The 19585-nt window shown below is 37.7% G+C and overlaps 1 protein-coding gene across 2 annotated transcripts; it reads left to right on the forward strand.

Moving 5' to 3' along the window:
• Positions 1-90: 90 nt before the first annotated feature.
• On the forward strand, positions 91-10557 carry tmem120aa (transmembrane protein 120Aa). 2 transcript variants are annotated; one of them, XM_044221734.1, is made up of 12 exons: positions 91-281; positions 3312-3430; positions 5370-5501; positions 5727-5786; positions 5891-5986; positions 6604-6693; positions 7041-7106; positions 7275-7336; positions 7945-8040; positions 8940-9004; positions 9227-9295; positions 9952-10557. In XM_044221734.1, exons 1-12 carry the CDS (start codon positions 204-206, stop codon positions 10063-10065), a joined length of 1047 nt encoding a protein of 348 aa, XP_044077669.1. In that variant the 5' UTR covers positions 91-203; the 3' UTR covers positions 10066-10557. The 2 variants fall into 2 exon arrangements, with proteins under 2 accessions (XP_044077669.1, XP_044077670.1); XM_044221735.1 differs by having other exon boundaries at positions 7948-8040.
• The last annotated feature ends 9028 nt before the right edge of the window (positions 10558-19585 follow it).

Genomic DNA, 19585 nt, shown 5'->3' on the forward strand with positions numbered 1-19585 from the left:
CAGGACATTACTGGGAAATGGCAGATCCCTTATCTAGAAATGTAGACACTAAAATACTGTAGTCACCAAAGCTTTTATTCTGAAGGCTCTGACAGGAAGTCGTTCTTGTTCGTTGGTTTAGCTTTGACACACAGTACAACTGTTGCTCAGCGGAGCGTGAATATTACCCAACTCCAGGAGATTTCCTGATGTCAAAGTAGAAAATGTTGTCCAGTCCAACGGGTTTAACTGAATGTTTACGCGAATGGGAGGATTTAGAGAAGAACTACCAACAAATTCAGGTAAGTTAAACAGCTGTCTCAGCTATGTAAGTAAGTGTGCCCTGCCCCGGTAAGCTAACAGTCGGGAGTGGGTGGGCACACAGGCTGACAATGGGATCCGCCCTCAGCAGCTAAAGATAACTGTATCCTCCTGTGACAGCCAAGAGACAAAAATGTTGTGAAACGTTAGAGGAAATTATTGTTGTTGTATAACTATGTTATAGTGTGGACAACTGACTCTCACCTCACCGGGACGGTTGTCATAGTACCCCAGTATGACGCTGTTTTGGGGAAGCACCACGACGGGACCCTGGGTGTCGGTTCAACGTGGTATTTAATAGTTTAAACCACAAGTCTGTGTTACAATCATAGATACACATACAGTAATATACGAAACATATTCATACCGGGAAGTGGGGGTGTTGTCATTCGGTAGCCACGATTTAGTTCATTAGTTTACAAGTAAAAGTAAACATTGAAAATGTTACTTAAGTAAAAGTATGTAAGTATAATCAGGAAAATTTACTAGTATTTAAAGGAAAAGTACTAAATGCATCAAAATGTCCCCTGTGACTGTTATACCATTATATATTATATCATTACATTATTATTATTATTATTACTCATGCGTTAATGTAGAAGCAGGATTTTATTGTTGTAACTGCTCGAGGTGGAGCTGATTTTTAACTATTTTGTATAGGACTGCCACTATAAATTATTATTATCATTATGGATTAATCGACTGATTATTTTCACAGTTAATTGATTGTTTGGTTTGTAAAAATCCTGAAAATAGTGAGAAATGCCGTCACAATGACCCAGAGCCCAAAGTGACACCTTCACAATGCTTGGTTAGTTGGTTTGTCCAACCAATAGTACAAAAACATTTAAAAATAAATCAGAATTATTGAAATAATTAAAAGGAAAAGCAGCAAATCCTCACATTTGTGAAGCTGGAACCATGAAATGTTTTTGCTTAAAAAATAACAAACGATTATCAAAATAGTTGTGTTTCAGCTGTACATATGTATATAGCCAACTGTTTAATTTATAACAAAACATCATATTTTAAAAGCTCTTCATATGTTTTGTATGCAAAAATCTTCATCTGTAAAGTAACTAGTAACTAAAGATAAAAGTATAACTTTAAGGGTGCCACTGTAGTCAAAATGTTTGTCTGCTGTCGAGTTTAGGAAGTTCTGGACAGTGACAGAAGAATATTTACATCCTAAACTAGCATTACCGCAATGTAAGAAATACTCTGTTACAAGTACAGTACCTTTTTAAAAGTATAGTGTATTACCAGCAAAACCTAAGGGTATCAAAAGTAAATGTAATTAAGTATATTTACTCAAGAACTGTACTTTAGTACAATTTTGAGGTACTTGTACTTTACTTTCCATTTTATGCAACTTTATACTTCAACTCGACTACCATTCAGAGGGAAATGTTGTACTTTTTACTCCACTAGTTACTAGTTACTTTTGAGGTCAAGATTTTAATTTTTTGGCTAAGCTTATAAAATACAATAAGACAGAATATTAAACCAGTGGTTCCCAATCTTTTTTCCTTTTGACCCCTTACAAAAAAAGCATTATCTAGGTGGGGCTTCTCTCACGTTTCAGATGTCTTTGAGTTGTTAGCAGTTCCACCAAAGAGACATTTACCCTTTAAACTTCTCAGATTGTTTCATTTTAATAACTGTTTGAGGATCAAAGAGGTCAAATTATCCAATATTTCACACAAAAAAAGCAAAGATTAGAGAAAAGTTCAAAATATCAATACGAGTTTGTGTAGCAGAGCTTTGTTTTTTCTTCTTTCCTACTCCATTTATCATCTCACGAACCCCCAGGTTTATCTTGTGACCCTTTAGCGGGTCTAACCCCTAGGTTGGTAACCACTGGATTAAACTACCTAAGAGTATATGAAGTAGTTAACTAGCTCCACCTCAACCAGCTACAACAATAAAATGATTCTTATGCATCAGTATAAAAAATTTAACGATATAATATATGATGATTAGCTACAGGGGCCATTTTTGCTGCTAATACTTTTGTACTTAGATTTTGAATGTAGGACTTTTACTTGTAACAGTATTTTTACATTGTTGTATTATTATTTTTACTTAAGGATCTGAATACTTCTTTCACCACTGATTATTATTATTGGATTGATATTACTGATGGAATACTATGTAAGTCACACTCAATGTTGTAGCTGGTTGAAGTCGACCTAATTTTAATTCATTGTAGTGTTATATAGAAAGATGCATCATTTTTTAGAAGCTGATTGTACTGTTTTGTTTGTAAAATCTTAATCTTCAAAGTAACTATAGCTGCCAAATATATGAATTGAAAAAATACAATATTATCTCTGAAATGTAGTAGGGAAGAATCTGATCCAGCTTTTTCTCTCCTGATATCGATTTTAATACCTCAACTCAGGATAAAACTTGTACAAAAGCACAACACTTGAGTAAATGTACATAGTTACGTTCCACTGTTGTTGCTGGAACACAAGTGACTGGTCCGACTATTGAATTATGAATAGAAATTGCTTGATTTAATGCACCGGAGCACTCTAAACTCAAAGCATCTTACTGTGGATGTCAAAACATGATCACAATTACAACACAGCTAATTTTGCAGCACTCTAACCTCGACAAGACTGAGCGACCTAATGGCTCAGGCCCATCCTACATCCTGGACATGGTCAGACCATACACCCCAGCCCGTCCAATACGCTCTGCTACTGCCAGTCGGCTTGCTACTTACTCCCTCGCTGCAAGGGGGGCCCAGCTACTGCTCAACAAAATCACGACGGTTTGGTATCCTGGCTCCACAATGGCAGAACGAGCTCCCCATCAACATCAGGACAGCAGAAAACTCATCTGTTCAGACTGCACCATGGCCCATAAAATTATTTATTATTATTTTTAAACGTATTGTTTCTAAATGTAGCACTTGAAGCATTTCGGCATATTTGCTGAAGTTGATGTACTTGCATGATTCTTGCAACACAACTTTTATATATTAATTTTTTCACCTCCAGGACACCCATCGTCTATACAAACAGAAACTTGAGGAAGTGGCCAAACTGCAAGAGAGCTGCTCTGGTGCTATAGCACGTCAGAGGAAGAAACTGAAAGAGCTCACTGGATCTCTAAAAGAGTAAGTATTGATCAGCAATTTAATTGAGAATATGCTGGCAGTATTTGTGCAAGAGCAGGTCAATAGAGTACAACATACTAGATTACTTGAATGCCCTTTTTAATGGTCTTCTTGTAAAAGCTAATAAACGTCTTTAGCTCATTCAAAATACAGCAGCCCATATCTTGGCTTGGACCTGAACTTCAATCCTATTACTCTGATTCTCAAACATCTCCACTGGGTAGCTGTTCATTACAGGTTCTGGTCCTGGTCTTTAAAGTTCTCAATTGTCTGGCCCCAGGTCTGTGTTTGTGCATCTAAAGCATGCCTTCTGATTTGAGGTTTGCACCTATTTTTGTTTAGATTAGCTTTCACTTTCTTCTCTGTAAAGGACTTTAAATTGCTTTTGCATGAGATTGTGCTCTACAAACAAACATAAACTTGAACTTGAACATATGGTGATGAGTATGAGGAGTCCTCCGATTTTCAGGGCAGTGAGAAGATTTGGGTGCACGGGTCGCCCACCACCGCAGAGAGCCTGAGGTCAATTTCAATGCAGTGGTAGTGCTGGATTAATCATGCATTCCAACGGACACAAGGGCCACTGTTTGTGGGAAGGGATGGGGTTCACTAGCATTTTATTGAATCCAAATCCTTTTGAATCCCTTACCGAATCTTGTTAGGTTTACTTTTCAACATTTGCAGGTAACTATAGGCTAAAATAACTACAACTCAAAGATGTCTAATCACCTTTTGTTGACTGAGAAGACAGAAAAGCAGTTTTTAGTGGCAGCCTAATTAATGTTCACAACCTGTACCTACAACCTGAAAATGAGATGAGTGGCATAATATATGAAATGTTAATTAGACTAAAATTTAAGGACACATTCAAATAACAGCTATAGCCTTCTGTACTTGACTAAAATACTTGACTCCAAATACTGAAGTTCCTAATTCAGGAATATTAACTTGATCAGATTAATATGTTGAAATGATACGAATCAAAGTTTAACTGGGAGATTCTGAATTTGAAGTGAGGTGAACAGCCGATAATTTTGAGTTGCCACTCTGTTGGTCCTTGTTGAACTACAAAAACACACAGTCAACTCGCGGTCGTTCAGTGTCGTTAGAGCAATGTGTCTTTTCAATTCAATTCAATTCAGCAGGCTTTATTGGTATGGGAAACAGATGTTAACATTGCCAAAGCAAGTGTGAAATAAAAACATATACATAAACAGAAGAAATGTGCCATTAAAATAGATACAGATTAGTAAGATCATGATAATAATAAAATAGTTATAAAAATGTAGACTTGCAGTTAAATGATACATATAAAAATAAGAGAAAAGAAAAAATAATTACTAGAAATTTACAATAAAAAATATGCAAAATGTATCTGTTTTAAAATGAAAAGAGCTGTGTAGTGTTTAAAACGAAGATGATGTAATATGGAAAATATTAACTAAAGAATGTGCAATTGTTCACAGTATGAAGAATATGTGCAGTGTGCGAAAATATTAACCCAAGATTTGCATTCATTTTAGCTGTTATGGAATTAATGTTAATTAGCTGCAAGTGATCTTATCTGCTGCCGGTGATGTCTGACATTTTAACCTGCGACAGACGGCTAAAAATGACAAACATGCTACTTATATGTGTTCCATTGCTCTTTGCTAATAAAAAAGAGTGAGGAGTGATAAAAGGTTTGATAAAAGATTTGTTAGCGTCAGAGCTTAATGAATCTGGGTATTTTGCTGACAGGGAACTGGATCAAAATTGGAACCCGCTATCTGAACCTATCCCTATTTGTGGATGGGAAGCCAGTGAGGGATTATGTCCTTTTAGCTATAGGGCAGTCGTAGAATTGAAAATGCAAAAAAAGTAATAATCAAGCGCAAGCCAATGTATGCAAGTCTGTGCTGTGTTATAAACATGTCATAATGTTTTTTTCCATCATTAGATGCAAAGAAAACCATCCATCACCCAAATTAGGTCCAGATGAAGTGGATGCCATTGCTGAAATCGAGTACTCCATGAAAGACAGAGCAAATGCTTTCTCTGAGATGGAAGCTTTTCTGCCAAAGAAGAACGGGTTTGATTCTGTCATATGATTTATTGTTGGAGTGTTTGGATGACAGAGGGGAGTTTCATAATTTTCCATAGTGGAGCAAACATGAAAAATGTCAAACTGTTCAAAGTAGTTGTACTGGCACAGTTATAACAGCTTGTTGTTGTGTAACAGATCTAATACATTTTAAAACAACAAAATTATCAAAGATGTTCGCATTGTAAGTGACTGACATCTCTTCCTGTTTAGGTTATACCTCACTCTTGTTTTAGGAAACGTCAATGTAACACTCCTCAACAAACAGTCAAAGTAAGTCACATTGACGTTCATTTTCTTACAACCCAGAAATGTCTTTGAAAGTAAAGTCATGTCAACAGCACATTAACACAATTTCTGTTTACTTCACCAAACAGATTTGCCTACAAAGATGAATATGAGAAATTTAAACTGGTCCTCACGGTCATCCTCTTCATGTTCTCCTTCACGTGCCGCTTTTTGTTCAGCTACAGGTAAGATTTCCCAACATCTTGTTTATGTTTGCAGTACTATAGTGCACCCAATTTAGCTATTTTCCTAGATTAATACACCTTAGGTGCTCCAGTGAATATTTACAGCAGCAGGATGGTTCATGTGGGATCGACTGAAAATAAACTACAGTGCCCATGTTTATCGTGATGAAGGAACTTGTCACTCAGTGCAACAGTGTAGCTTTGTTCTTGGAGCTAAGGGAATGTCCTAACAAAATTATTAATTCACGGCCTAATTCACTTCACTTATTAAGGAATAAAGATAACTCCTGGTACATACATGCTAGAGCTTGACTGATACTGGATTTTTGAGGCCGATATCAAAATTCCAATCACAATATACTGGCCTGTTTTCATATACTGTTTATATATAGCACATTAGCTAAACAAAAAAAGTGAATCAACCTCTTAAATGTGGTTATTTGGTTATGACTAAGATATGTGGCTGATCAGATCAGAACTGACAGAGGACTTCTGCCTTTGCTGCACGGCCAGTGTAGACTGACAGTGTGGATGATTAAATGAGTTTGTTGAATTATTTATGTGTGAATTTGGTTGTGGTTAACATCTTCATGTCCCTTTTTTTGTTGTTGTTTCAGAGCCCTAGATGCCATGTTCAACTTCCTGTTGGTGTGGTACTACTGCACACTCACCATCCGGGAGAGTATCCTCATCAGCAACGGCTCAAGGTCTGCGACAAATTTACTGTCTCCACTATTTTTTATTATAATGATAATAGATAAACTGGTCACATAAAGGCTTGTAATGTAGAGAGGTACTTTGAACACTGAGCCAAATCCATTTTCAAAGATACTTTATTGAAATCTTGTAATTAAGTGACTCTGAGTAGATTCGTCAGTATAATTCCCCTCATGTTTTTGTGACACACACTGCATATGAACATTCTTATAATGTTCTGCAATGTTCACACAGACCTAGCTTGTATCTATGCCTAGCATAACATCATAACCTTGCATGTTGGTATCCTGTCTAGCAGTACTACATACACTATCCTCAGTCCTCCATGTTGTTTCAGGATCAAAGGTTGGTGGGTTTTCCATCACTATGTGTCAACCTTCCTGTCTGGAGTCATGCTCACTTGGTGAGTGATGTTATCCAGTTTTCTTTAGAGGAAGAGTTTTACACTCCTAACTGTCCAAAATATTAGAATAATATATTGACTGGTTGTTGTTGAAACCTTACCATCAAAATGCTTTCGCTCTTGTCCACTTGAATGTAATGAAAGTTTGGATGTTGTCTTTGTTCGCAGGCCTGAAGGTGTTCTCTACCAGATGTTTAGGAACCAGTTCCTAACATACTGCCTATACCAAAGTAAGAGATTCAAGCAACCCAATTCCACACAACATACTTACATATACACTATGTACTAATCAACATGGAATACTGTTTAGGTCAGTGGTTCCTAGTGTTTTTGGCTTAAAATGAAGCAAAGTCTACTTGTGGTCTACAGGATATGACAGGAGTGTGGACATTGTTCAATTGCAACTGAACAAAAAAATAAAATCCATGCTGAAGTCCTGCTTTATGTTGATATTATAAAGCTCTAACTATAATCGTGTGCTCCAGACCTCATCACTCAAGATCCAGTGATTTTTCCTTCTCATATTGTTTCATTTTAAGGATTTTTCGAGGCCTGAAAAGGTAAAAGTATCCAGTATTTTACAAGCAAAAAAAAGCAAACTCTAGAAAAAAGAAAAGCATAATTTTGTGTAACAGGAATATTTTTCTTTCTTATTCCTTTAATCCTCTTGTGACCCCTTGTGGGTCCTGATCCCCAGGTTGGGAACCACCATAAAAAGATGATTATTTTTGTTTCTGTACTAAACTATAACACTATAAAAACATACTGTATAACTGATATCTTGACCAACAATTAACAACTTTTTTGTTGTTGTTGTTCTTCTTTTCTGTTTGCAAAGTAGGCTTTGTCCAGTTTCTCCAGTACTACTACCAGAGTGGCTGTTTGTACAGACTCAGATCTCTGGGAGAAAGACACAACATGGACCTTACAGTCGGTGAGTGCAGTTTAAACTGTTGTCAGTCAGCAGCTTGTCAGTTTATATTTAGAAAACATAAAAATGTGTGCCTTGAAGTTTGGTATGGACATTCATTGTCCCCAGAGGATGAACCCTAATGACTTTGGTGATTCCATGACCTTTTATCTAGCGCCACCAGCAGGTTAACATTTGTGGTTCTGAGGAAAATGTATCAACAACTATTTAATGAATTGTCAGGACATGGTACAGACAATCATGTCCGCCTCAGGATGAATTGTAATAACTATTGGTGATCCCCTGACTTTTCATCTAGTGCCATCTTCAGGTTAAAATGTGTCCAATACTTTGGTTTATGACTAAATACCTGAAAAATTCATGACATTCCCATCAGCCTCAGCTGCTCTTTCTGTTTAGTGCTAATTAGCAAATGTTAGCATGCTAATACACTAAACTAAGGTGGTTAACATGGTAAACATTATAACTGCTAAATGTTAGCATGTCAGCATTGTCATTGTGAGCTTGTTAGCATTTAGCTCAAACAACGCTGTGCCAGACATAGCCTGACCAAACCGCTAGCACTCTTGTTCAACTGTTCAATGTTTCACTCAGCACATGTCTATTCTTTTTATTTATGCTGAGGGATCCTTATCAAAAATGTTTACGTTATGTGTTTATGTAAGGGGGGGAAAAAGAGTAGTTTTTATTGGATTTTTAAATCCTCAAGTCTCAATATCTACTTTACATATGGGCCATGTTCACTTCTTGTTTCATGTCAACTGTGTGTTCCATTATCTGTCATGTCTACGTAATCCTCTTGTATGCACTGTAGCAATGCAGAAGGAATATCCTCTAATGATAATGATAGATTAAATTAATCTCAGCTCAGTGACTCACTTCTCTCCTCTCCTGGTGTTCAGAGGGTTTCCAGTCCTGGATGTGGAGAGGCTTGACCTTCCTCCTTCCTTTCTTGTTCTTTGGTCATGTGAGTAGCCTCTCTCTTAATAGTGCTGACTGCTTACTTACATTAATGGCTCATTAATTTAGGTTTTATAAAAAAAAAAAGTAACATATGGAAATGTATCTTTGCCTATTCTGAAGGTTAAAAATATAATATATATCAATATATATCAACCCAAAAAAAATCATGGTGAATATCTCCAAAGTTTAGAGCATTCTTGACTGTTGACTGTTCCTGCTCTTTCAGTTCTGGCAGCTCTACAACAGCATAACACTCTTCAGGATGTTTCAGCTCCCAGAGTGTAAAGAGTGGCAGGTTTGTACACCAGAGAGCTTCAATGTTCCATTAAAAATGTTTATCTTTTTGTAGGGCAGAACGATATGCAAAAAAAATCATATTATGATTATTTTGACAGACATTGCCATTGCAATATGAGCCACAATTTTAGTAGGAAGTAGTAGTAATAATAGTAGTAATTAGTAGTAATTTTTGCATTTCATTTTCACTGAAAAAAATTATGATGTGATTTTTGCCGGGGTCTGTACCAAACAAGCTTGTTCCCTTACGTCTGGAGAATATGATTTGTAGGCTGGGACATCTCTGTAGCACCACAATGGTTCATTTATAATGGTATGTTGCGACACATTGTACTTTTTATCAAAAATTGCAGCTTCTGCAATTTGGATATTGCACTTGGCCATATTGCGATTTCGATTAATTGTTCAGCCCTACTTTTTTTAAATGCCTAGACTATGATTTTTTTCTCTCTGATTTGTTAATTTGCATTTAGTCATTATATTCAACATTTAATTATTTTCATTTCATTTTATGTTCATGTGTCATCTTATGCTCAAACTTTCCATGTGATACTCAGCAATATTTTATTCAGCTGATGCCAGAAATGTTGTATCACTTCTTCTTAGTCATAACTCAGTCCATTCGAAACATTTGTTTTTTTTATTGTGGTGTAGGTTGTGATGTGCGGCTGCTCTTACATGGTGCTCTTCATGGGAAACTTCTTCACCACACTGGGAGTGGTTTACCAGAAATACATGAACAACCAGGACAAGTCCAAGACCTTATAGGACTGTTATAATGAACAGGGCAGAATCACCAAAAATCCTCCTGTTTATGGAACAGAAAATTTGCAAAGTTACCATAGCTCTAATATTCTCTTTAGAGCCCTTTATTGATGTTATGATTGTTGTCTTTGTGGACCATTTACCTGTACTGCTACTCTTCTCAATGTGCTTTTGATTTTAAGTCCTTTTGATTTTTGTGTAAATGATGGTCAAAGCAACATGTTGTACAGGTAGGCCATTGACATTGTCACATGGACCTGTCAAAAAAAACAACAAAAAAAAACAATCAGCTACTTGGCAGGTCTTGCTAAGTAACACTGTAAGGTTGTTTCAGTATGATTTTCTGTCTTGGTCAGGTCTGATAAAGAAGTGTTACTGAATAAAGAAATAATGTTATTTTCATCATATTTATTTAAGGAAATCAATAGTTTGTTACTCAGCAGCTGCTATATATTTTACAGAAAGTGCTTAATAAAACACTCCTCTAAACCCCCACTTGTTTTTGTTTTCACTGTTAACCTTATGTTACAGGTAGTGGCACATCATCATTGGTGAATATATTTTATCACTCTGCTGCAGCTACTGGATGCCTGCAGTAGGTTGATCACTCTGTTACTGTAACATGAACATTCAGTATTTTAAGATCTTCTAATACATATTTGTACCTATAATGTGTCTTTGGTATAACCTCATCCTAACCTACTGTTGTGGAGTGTTTCTGACATTTTTTTTTAACTTTGTGTGGAACACAAAGTACATTTTAAAGGATAGGCTCACAATTTTTCAAGCCTGTCTTAAAACAATAGTCGGGTGTTCATATGAACATTGAAACAGGTTTTGCTTGCTGTAATCATTCCTCCTGTTCGTACTGGCTGCCGGTCCCGTCCTAACAAGCTTCCAATATAAGTGACGGTGGACAAAATCTACAGTACTTGTTCCATGCACAAATGTATTCAAGAGTTTATCTGAAGCATTTAGTGTATTACTGTATTACATCACAATGACCACAAGGTGGAAGCATTGAATTGTAATAGCTGACAGTGAACATGGTCTGGGTCCTACTACACGAAACTCTTTTCTTTATTTTTGGACAAACATTATCACACTTTTCTTTATTTGAAGTCTTGTTTTTTTTTACGGGGATTCTGGGACTCATTTTTCCAGATGGATCACATCTCTTGAGGGTGATTACTGTGTGCCATCTGGTGCTGCAGGACTGTGTTGAATTGTAGTGCTTATTGTTCACATGCCATCAAGGTCAATCATCAGTTTCACTGAGTGAATGTTGCTAATCAGCGAGTGGTTCAGAATCATTGTTGTAGTTTGAACAAGGCAATTATCAAACCTCAGTGGGAAGGCTGCACTCGGGACTCTAGGGCCACAACTGGAGTCAGGACTCTTTTAATGTCAATCTGACCTCTTTTTTTAAAGAAATTACTGCTAGTCAGCTATACCAGATGGAAGTAAGAATAAGAGGTTACTTGTTTAGATTATCTAGTTTTGCTCTCAGCGTAGGCACATGCCCACATACTACAAAAATATAAAAGGAAACTAAACAGTTTATCCATGTTTCATTTTGCTAAAACCAGGCAATCATCAGGAAGCATATAAACATCCGTGAGTTCTTTGGAGGTGTTGGGTAACGACTATCAGCACAGAAAAATGAACAAACAAAATCAGTACCCACAAACTGCTATTTCTTTCCCAATACTTCTTTTATTCAACATGGATGTTATGACCAAAAATGGTCTTTCTCAGGTAAAAGTGCGGGTGTGAGCACATCTGTATATATACAGCTGTGATGACACGTCACACATTATCTGGGAATAGGGTAATTGATAATACAATTCATGTTCAGTACAATACAAATACAATACATGTCATGTATTACGATGAACACGACCACAGTAGTTTATTTTGAGTCAATCCCACATACACCATCCTCCTGCTGCTGTAAATACTCACTAGTATGTGTGTTAATCCGCCGCTGAAAATAGTCCCCAATAAATGCTCTATTTCTTCCTGTTTGAGTGATGTTTGCAAAGAAAATAGTGCCCAGCTGTTTTAAGAAATTATTTTGTTAAAATAAAAAGTTCATTTTAATAAAATTAAACTATATATTTGTTACTCATTTATAAATATTTATGTCTTTAGTCGGAATTAATTAGCTTGGGGTTGAGTGCCACAGGCTGGTAAGGGAAGTCGGCAAATCAGATCCATAACTTCGGGATAAGGATTTGCTCAAAGGGCAAGGTCGGTTGGGGTGAAATCAGGGGGATTGGGTACTGCTAATTAGTGACGCGCATGAGTGAATGAACGAGATTTCCACTGTCCCTACCTACTATCTAGTCAAACCACAGTCAAGCGAACTGGCTTGGCAGAATCGATTGGGAAAGAAGACCCTGTTGAGCTTTACACCTGCATCCCTGTACCTGATGGAGAGTCCTGGTGGGGTCACTGCTGCTGGTCTCTGCAGAGATTGGAGCACATGATGCATGCAACCAAGGTTCCCAGGTGGAACAGAACAAGGCACGTTGCAGTTATCTGGTATGCATTTTAACCATTCTGCTACCAGGGCATGTGTGTGACATGTCATTACAGCTAATGTACATGTGCAAGTGTGCTCAGACCCTCACCTTTACCTGAAGAGGACCATTTGTGGTTTATACGTTGTCATGTGCATGCAGAATAAAAGAAGAATTGGTAACAAGACAGCAGACTGTGGGTATTTTCTGACGTAATTTTGCATAAAATAATTATTCAGTCAAAGAGCTGTATGACCTTAAATCCAGAATATAATGTACATAATTGTAACTAGAACTGGTACGTTTAATGAAACAGCTGAGAAATATAAATGACTTGGCTGTTTAGTTTTAATGTGTTACTTTGCCTCAATAACCTGGAAAAGAGGGCTAGGTATTATGTGCATGACACAATAATTAAAAACTTTATGAACACCATCATCATTATCATCATCAGTATAAAATTGTAACTTACACTATTGGATCTTATAAGAAAAGAAGGCTGAAAAGATTTCAATAAAGCTGCATTTTTTAGGCTTTATGATTTAAACATATCTACAGTAGAGCCACAGTGCCAGGACACAAAGACATAAAGGATGGAAAGAAATTTGCACATAAGATCAGAGGGAATAATACCTGAAAAATTTAAAATGGAAACCAGCCTCACTTCCAATTTATTACAGTAGAACTTCCCCCACTCTAGCAAAAAGTCTTGGAAGAGTTAGTGCTGGAGGGCCAGTGAGAGCGAGGCTGGGCTGAACAAACGGGACGAGGAGCAAAGTGAATGGGGTGGTAGAAGGAGAGGAGGAGGGCTGGGTATTCTCCCAGCCTGCACCTCTTTCATCTTTCTCATTAAAGCCGGAGCAGTGGGGGCCGTCAAGAATGAGCCCAAGGACATGGGGATCGGGGACTGAGCCTGAGCCTCGCATCAGGAGGTGGAGAAGGAGGGAGCGAACAGCCAGAGCAAGCAGACGGGCCGCCATGTCAAACCTTCACCTTAAACTTAACCCACCTCCCTCTGGGACCCAGATAAAGACCTCTTATCTGTGCTCACCTTCTCTTCCTGCCTGGGAACGACTCTAGCAGCAGCAGCAGGGAGGGCAAGGGGGGCGTCTCTGGTTGAGTAGGTCCAAAATACACAAGCTTTCTCTCACAGAGCATATATGAAAGAGGAGGGCAGCGCTGATGAGCTTCCATCTGGGACAGACTGATTAAATGAGAGGCAAGGAGAGGAAGTAGCTCATGATAGAAGAGGTGATTCTGAAAAGAGACTGATCCAGAAGTGGCCACGGGGATCTTTCATTGGAAAGCTTACAGTGATACTGAAATTTGGGGATTTATGTTGGTGATTTGTCTGTGTCTGTATTTTGTGGTGTTTTTTATTGTTCTAACATTTAGGTTTATTGTCCAGGAACTTACATTCCTTACATACATTTCGTATTGGATTTTAGTATTTTTTCTCAAGAAATCTAAAACTGTATAGGTTGAATTAGCTTTTTGCCACAACATGCTGACACCAGTAGTTTGAAACTACTTGTAGATTTTCACTTGATACAAACAAAGAGTAAAAGGAATAGAATAGTTTGACATTTTTGGGAAATGTGCTTATTTGGTGTCTTGGCGAGAATTAGAAGAGAAGATCGATACTACTCTTTTGTCTGTACAGTAAATGTGAAGCTACAGCCAGCAGCCAGTTAGCTTAGCTTAGCATAAAGACTGAAAGAAACAGCTAGCCTGGCTCAAATTTTATTCTAGTGAGAGACATAAGCAAATCATGCTGAGTTCAAATGAGTCACTGAGTTTATTCTTCACCAAGGAACAGTTCAACATTTTAGCATCGGTCCATACTGCAGCTATTTAATTTTGGTGTGTATTTGACTTTGAATGACAGCATCCTCATCTGCAAAAACGATAAAAACTTAAGGAGTTCAACCTTAAAATTTTGGATGAATCCAAGCAGGTGTGAACATGTCCTACGGCCCTCACTATGTAACTGAAACAATCTGCGTTCGAATCTGGCCCATTAACCTTGGCACATGTGCTGCCGTCTCTCTGTAGAGGAGAGTGGGAGTCGCAATCCAGACCGACAACAGCCAACATTATATATAGCCAATCAGTGGAGAGGAAGTGAAATACATGCATATCATTTAAGTAAATGATTCAACAAAATAAGGGTCATGTAACACACCTCTGTGCTTGTGCAGCTACGAGATTCAAATCTTTCCCCTCCTCATTAGTAAATTAAGTCCCACGACAGCAGCTCCTTCACCTCTTGAAATATGAACTGAGTGCCAAATTATCTATGCATATTTAATATGAGGGGAACATGATTACATCCACTTGTTAAATGAGAGCATGAGGGATGAGGAAATCTGAGAGAGTGAGTGAGATCTTCATGGCCTGCAGAGTGTGAAAGAAAAAAGAGAATTCATCTTTAATTTAACACAGCTCTTTGGGAGTAACCATGTAGGACTTCCCCCACTCTGTAGAGCTGATTATTCTGGCTTTCTAGAGGTTTGGACTGTGGGTTCCTATAGCAACCACGAAAAGCAGACAGTAAGGAGCAAACTTGCTTGCCATGCGCCTTAACATTTTTACCTCTTAAACCATCAAACAGAATTTTGGAACACGCTAAGTGTCTACTTCTGCTCAAAGTATTTCTTTGTCAGACTGGAGTCAAACCTTAAAATCCAACCAGTGCAGTGCTGATGAACAGAAAATAACTTTTACAGTATATCATATCCAATACAACACAGAGATATAATCCTGCTTTTATGTATATATATATGTATGTATGTATTTTTTCTCACTTTCCCTTAGTGGCATCCATCCATTTGGATTTATTTGTCTTAGAAATATTTGAATTAGAGATACCTGTCCCTGAGATTTCTGCCTTCGCAAGAATTTAGTTTGTGGGGCTTTATGCATTGCAGAATGACATTTAAATATTCAGCAGCAACATATCTTTCCAGAAAAAATGTCTCTGTCACTCTGCATAATCCACAGACCTCACTGTAAACAGTTTCTATTGTTTGTTGTATGTGAGTCTCAAGCACATCCCAGAGTTTAGGGGCCCTGGAAGAAAATACTTGAGGCCTGTAGGTAGATACTGGTCTTGCAAACATCAAGAAGAGACTATCCTGAGGCCACACCTCTACAACCTTTTCCACATCACTGAAGGATAAGAACAGTCTGATTTTGGAAATAGTTTTTAGCTGAAGAAAGCATGACAGTTCTCTAGAACTTCTTCCTAAAGTTGAGATTTGAATCAAAGATCTCACCAAATTTACTGCCAAAAGGCTTGATGGAATGATCTGTGTGTGATCTGTGAGTGTAAACCAAAGGACCATATCACCCACAAAATTCAAGTGCAGGACTGAAATCTGCTGTCCCTCCCAAACTAAATGACATGTCTTTTAAAACACAGAACGGTTAAGGTGTGTTTACATTATTAGTATCATTAATGTTCCTAAACACAGGAAGAAAATGAGCCAATATTTTCAATTATGATCAGCTGAGAAACACAAAAATGCCTTTTTCCAATCAGTAAGTAAAACTGCATATAAACAGCTGGAGAACTCAGCTGGTTAAATACACTGGACAGAGTGGTGAAGGCACATTAGCAACACTTTTGTCATTGAGTTGAAGGAAATTCAGAGACATGCAAACTTTTATTTAAGTAAGTCAGTTATGTTGTACAACAGTTTATCCATCCACCCAGCACTCCTGTGCCGTGTCTCTGGCTATAGCGTGGGTTGCCAGATACGGTCGGTGAGAACAGGTTTTGGTTTTAGTCTCTGTACAAGCACAATGGTACCTACCTTGGGAACCTCACTGTGACGAAAAGACTCTGGGACACACTGTGCCCGGCTGTTGCTGGCCAAGAAATAGTCAAGCACATAACTCGCCATAAAACCACACATTTTTACATGTAAATTTATGTACAGATTAAATAAACAAGATACAATATGTTAATTAGTGAGCATTTGAGGTGTCGTTGGCGTAGTTAAGACACAGCCAGGCTCGCTGTTTCCCCAGCTCTTTGAATTCCTTTCAGAAAAAAGAATGAAGCTTTATTGTACCTGGATGACAGTGCATGTTGGACATTATCCAAAGGGTTATGAGAGGGTTCTGTGTGCCTAAGGGTTTGTAAAATTGCCAAAACCCACTGAAGAACCCATGAAAATCATCAAAACTGGAGATTCACACAACTGTGATAGTATGAGATCATTATGCACCTTTTACTTCCTCTTTGGTGTGACCACAAATCATCCTTGGAGATGTCAAAATCATATTACATGTTCCATCATCATTCTAAAGTGGACACATTTATTTAAGTCAGCAAACAAAGACAAATCAATATTCCAAAGTAAATATAGACAATTCAAAACACACTGCAGTTCTATATATTCATATAAATATATGGAGTCCACATTTTCTGCTGCATCCTACAGAGTCCTTGACCCAGATATAGGAAATATTTGGCCCTGAGGGGCCAACGAATGAACAATGAAGTGGGTCAATAGGCCCAATCCCACACACATTGTGTGTTATTGTAAGCCAGATGGCCAATTTGGTCTGAGCCAAAAAGAAAATTAATCACAACACATTTTGTCTCCCATCTGATTGAATACAATCACCCTGCACCGTGCAGAATAAACACCCCGCAGCCTCCTGCAGTGCACAGTCAGCATGTCACGTGCAGCACGTTCATTGGACATGTACATACACAGTGGTCCATTGTAAATCACAGGAGGAAACACTTTCATTGTCAACGTAGCACTACAGCTGTCATTTTATGATAAAGTGCAGTAATTTACTTTGTGTGTGTGTGTGTGTGTGTCTCTGTGTGTGTGTACTTGCTTTTCTTAAACATGGCTCGTATAACTTTAGCCAGTGATTCCATTCATTTAAAAAAGTGCCTTTCGCCTGAATTTGCTTGCGACATTCAGGGTTTTACATGTCTAGCCCAGAAAGACTTTTTTCCCCAAACGCATCCAATATTATCCGTAAAACTGAAAAGAAATTTTAAAAATGACTCTTTGAATTAACACAATTTGCATTTTTGGGTGCAACCCACAGATGAGTGACAAATGAAGGGACAAACCAACATGGAGTCTGTTGGTAAGGTGAGCCTTTAATAATCTTTCCTAAAGACAGTGAAATTTGAAGATATAAAGTCTAAAAACAAATCGCAGCCATAAAGCTCCTTTACAGTATGTGTAATGTAAACTCATCCTGACAGTGTTAAACCCCAAAGTTCCCAGAAACAATACAGCGGACATGACCCTACAGGGTTACAATGGGGCTGGAGCCTATCACACATTGATAAATCTGTGATGAGAATGAACTGGTTGCTTTCCAATTCACTGTAGCCGAGAAGTGAAGAAGTTGGTCATATATTTGCTGTAGAAACAATTTTTAGCAGGTACTTCCAATACTGAAGACTCTAAGAGAACAAGGCGCTGCAGGGCATTGCACAGGCTGGAGGGCTGAAATGCTCACATTCTTCACACACAAGCCCCCCACTGTGACTGGTTTAAAATATCACATCACTGCTTGTGTTGCCTTGTTGAAAAGCTTTTCTGTCCAACATCTGGTTTATTGCCTTTGTCTCCATCTTCTCAGCACAAAACAGAGTAAAAAAGGTTTCTAAAGCCTCCATTTGCCTCAGCTTTCATTGTTACTTTCACTGCAGCTATTGTTGGTGAACGCTGGTCGCTGCTATTTCCAGTTTCCCCTGGTTACCATTTCCCTTTGAAATCATCATGTGCCCCCACACTGAGCTGAGGTGTAAACAAGCAAATAAAACAAAGCTGCAGTGAGTATACACACATTTGTAACAAGGGCTCAAAATAAATCCAAATGATGCTCCATGTTCTTTCTACCATTACAGAGCTTATACCTGTGTTCACTCTGCAGATGAGGCGGAAACAGGAATTGTTCCTGTCGTACACAATTTGGATAGAAAGAAAAGAGAGCACACAAGAGCATAAAAATGAAACATAGCTACAACTGAAGCATAACTTTATTTGGTACTTAGTAAAAAAAAAAAAAAGACACACACATACATACACACATATACCTCTCAACAATACTCACTTTGATGAATACTGAAAGTTGGTGACGATGGACGGGTTATCTCACATACTGATGATCTATTTCAGTGTTTTTTTGGAAGGGAATTGACAGAACAGACTGCATTGAGTTCATGGTAATTACCACAAAAATGGTCTTTAATAGCCTATAAAGTTATAAAATTATTATTTAGGGTTTTTTTGCTGAATAATAGGATTTCCAGTAGCAAAAGTTTCATGGCCTGGGGGTTGGGACCCACTGAGTTCCAAGGGATTTCATTGCTGTTCATAGAACAAGAGTTATAATATGTAAGTTTTCTATTTCATACAGGTCCTGGGGTTCTCCAGGCTTTAGGGGTGAAGCTCAATAAGTGAAACCCCTTGCCACGGCACTGACATTATAAACACTTGTTGCACTTCCAATCAATGAATCCCAGTTCATTGCTAACATAATCTAGAGATTTCTTTTAGATAGAAGGTCAGCTTAACATGCAAAATGTTAATTTCTTTTGACAGCCAAGCATAGAATTCAAAACATATGAATGACATTCAAAATAATAAATAAGTTAATATTTACTAGGGTTTAAATGGAGCTGTTCTTTCAGGTGGAAAAAAACATTTTTTCCCACTAATTAGTACCAAATTACAAAGTTCTTTCCAGGAAACATCCCTGGAATTTATTAGGAAATTAATGACCTGTAAAATAAAGTGTTCACCAAAAGAGTGAATGTGCTCAGCAAATTTAGTGGCAATCTACCCATTACATTAAGAGATATCTTGCATGCACAGTTGACCTTTAGTCAGTCAAATATACATATTGTTCCTCTTACTTGTTGTGCTATTTATCCATCTAGATTGTTTTGGTGTGAGTTTCCGAGTTTTGGAGACATCGGCCGTAGAGATGTCTGTCTTTTTTGAGTATAA

Source organism: Siniperca chuatsi, linkage group LG14 (genome assembly GCF_020085105.1).
Source record: "Siniperca chuatsi isolate FFG_IHB_CAS linkage group LG14, ASM2008510v1, whole genome shotgun sequence".
Taxonomy (NCBI): domain Eukaryota; kingdom Metazoa; phylum Chordata; class Actinopteri; order Centrarchiformes; family Sinipercidae; genus Siniperca; species Siniperca chuatsi.